This window comes from Octopus bimaculoides, chromosome 20 (genome assembly GCF_001194135.2).
Source record: "Octopus bimaculoides isolate UCB-OBI-ISO-001 chromosome 20, ASM119413v2, whole genome shotgun sequence".
In the NCBI taxonomy this organism is placed as follows: Eukaryota; Metazoa; Mollusca; class Cephalopoda; order Octopoda; family Octopodidae; genus Octopus; species Octopus bimaculoides.
Genome location: NC_069000.1, coordinates 16,330,796 through 16,331,999, shown reverse-complemented (window position 1 = coordinate 16,331,999; position 1,204 = coordinate 16,330,796). Strand labels below are relative to the sequence as shown.

At 40.6% G+C, this 1,204-nt stretch overlaps 1 protein-coding gene across 1 annotated transcript in view; it reads right to left on the bottom strand.

Moving 5' to 3' along the window:
• Window positions 1–407: 407 nt before the first annotated feature.
• LOC106880708 (uncharacterized) overlaps window positions 408–1,204 on the bottom strand; it is a 6,534-nt gene continuing 5,737 nt past the window's right edge. The window contains exon 4 of the mRNA XM_014930784.1: window positions 408–484. Within this exon, the coding sequence (XP_014786270.1) occupies window positions 408–484 (77 nt within the window). The remainder of the gene's footprint in view (window positions 485–1,204) is intronic.

Here is a 1,204-nt window from a genome sequence, read left to right as displayed (position 1 = left end):
TTCTGGCATCTGAAGCCTCGGGAAATGCTTGTCAAAAGAACAAGACAAGCGTTCCAAAATTATGTTTCTCGACATTTTTCAAATGTCAAGAAGGAAATTTTTTTATTTTGCTAGGGCCGAAACTGCCCCTGGGGGCCAATTCCTGCCCTTGAAAATACACACAAATGAAGCCTAGGTGCTTCGCAACAAAATTATTTAAAAATTCCAACAAAATGTGGACAGTAAAAGGTCAAATAAACGTTTACCTTCGCAGCCGATGTGACAGCACGTCCGTGAGAAGAGATAGATAGATAGATAGATAGATAGATAGATAGATAGATAGATAGATAGATAGATAGATAATATGTTTTCAATATCAAAAATCAATGAGCAGAAACTGAATAAAGCACTCAATATATGGTGTTGAGTTAAATATTTATTTCTGGGAAACTGTGAGTTGACTGTAACTTGGAAGTTTCGCAGAAGGTGTTCATCGAACAGTAACCTGCAAAAGGGAAGACGTTGTCAAATTAGAAAGAAACAATGTATGTATGTATGCAGGGGTGTATGTATATAATGTAATGTATGTATGTATGTATGTATGTATGTATTTGACTTCAGCCAGCACTTGACAACCGGTGTTGCTTGTATACGGCCCCATAACATAGCGGTTCAGCAAAAGTAACCGACAGAATAAGTACCAGACTTAAAGATGAGTAGTGAGGCGTATTTGTTCGGTATTTGAAGGTTATGGCCAAGCATGGTCACAGACTGAAACAAGTGAAAGATCTACAAAATGATGGGATGTTCACTACTTGTATGCTTTGCTCGATGAATGCTAATCGAAACGTTATAGAAGGATGATGACGACAAGACAGCATTGAGATTTTTAAAAAAGTAAGCAATGCAGTTGGCACTCCGTCGCTTACGACGTCGAGGGTTCCAGTTGATCTGATCAACGGAACAGCCTGCTTGTGAAATTAACGTGCAACTGGCTGAGCACTCCACAGACACGTGTACCCTTAATGTAGTTTTCGGGGATATTCAGCGTGACACAGTGTGACAAGGCTGACCCTTTGAATTACAGGCACAACAAAAACAGGAAGTAAGAGTGAGAGAAAGTTGTGGTGGAAGAGTACAGCAGGGTTCGTCGCCATCCCCTGCCGGAGCCACGTGGAGCTTTAGGTGTTTTCGCTCAATAAACACTCACAACGTTCGGTCTGTT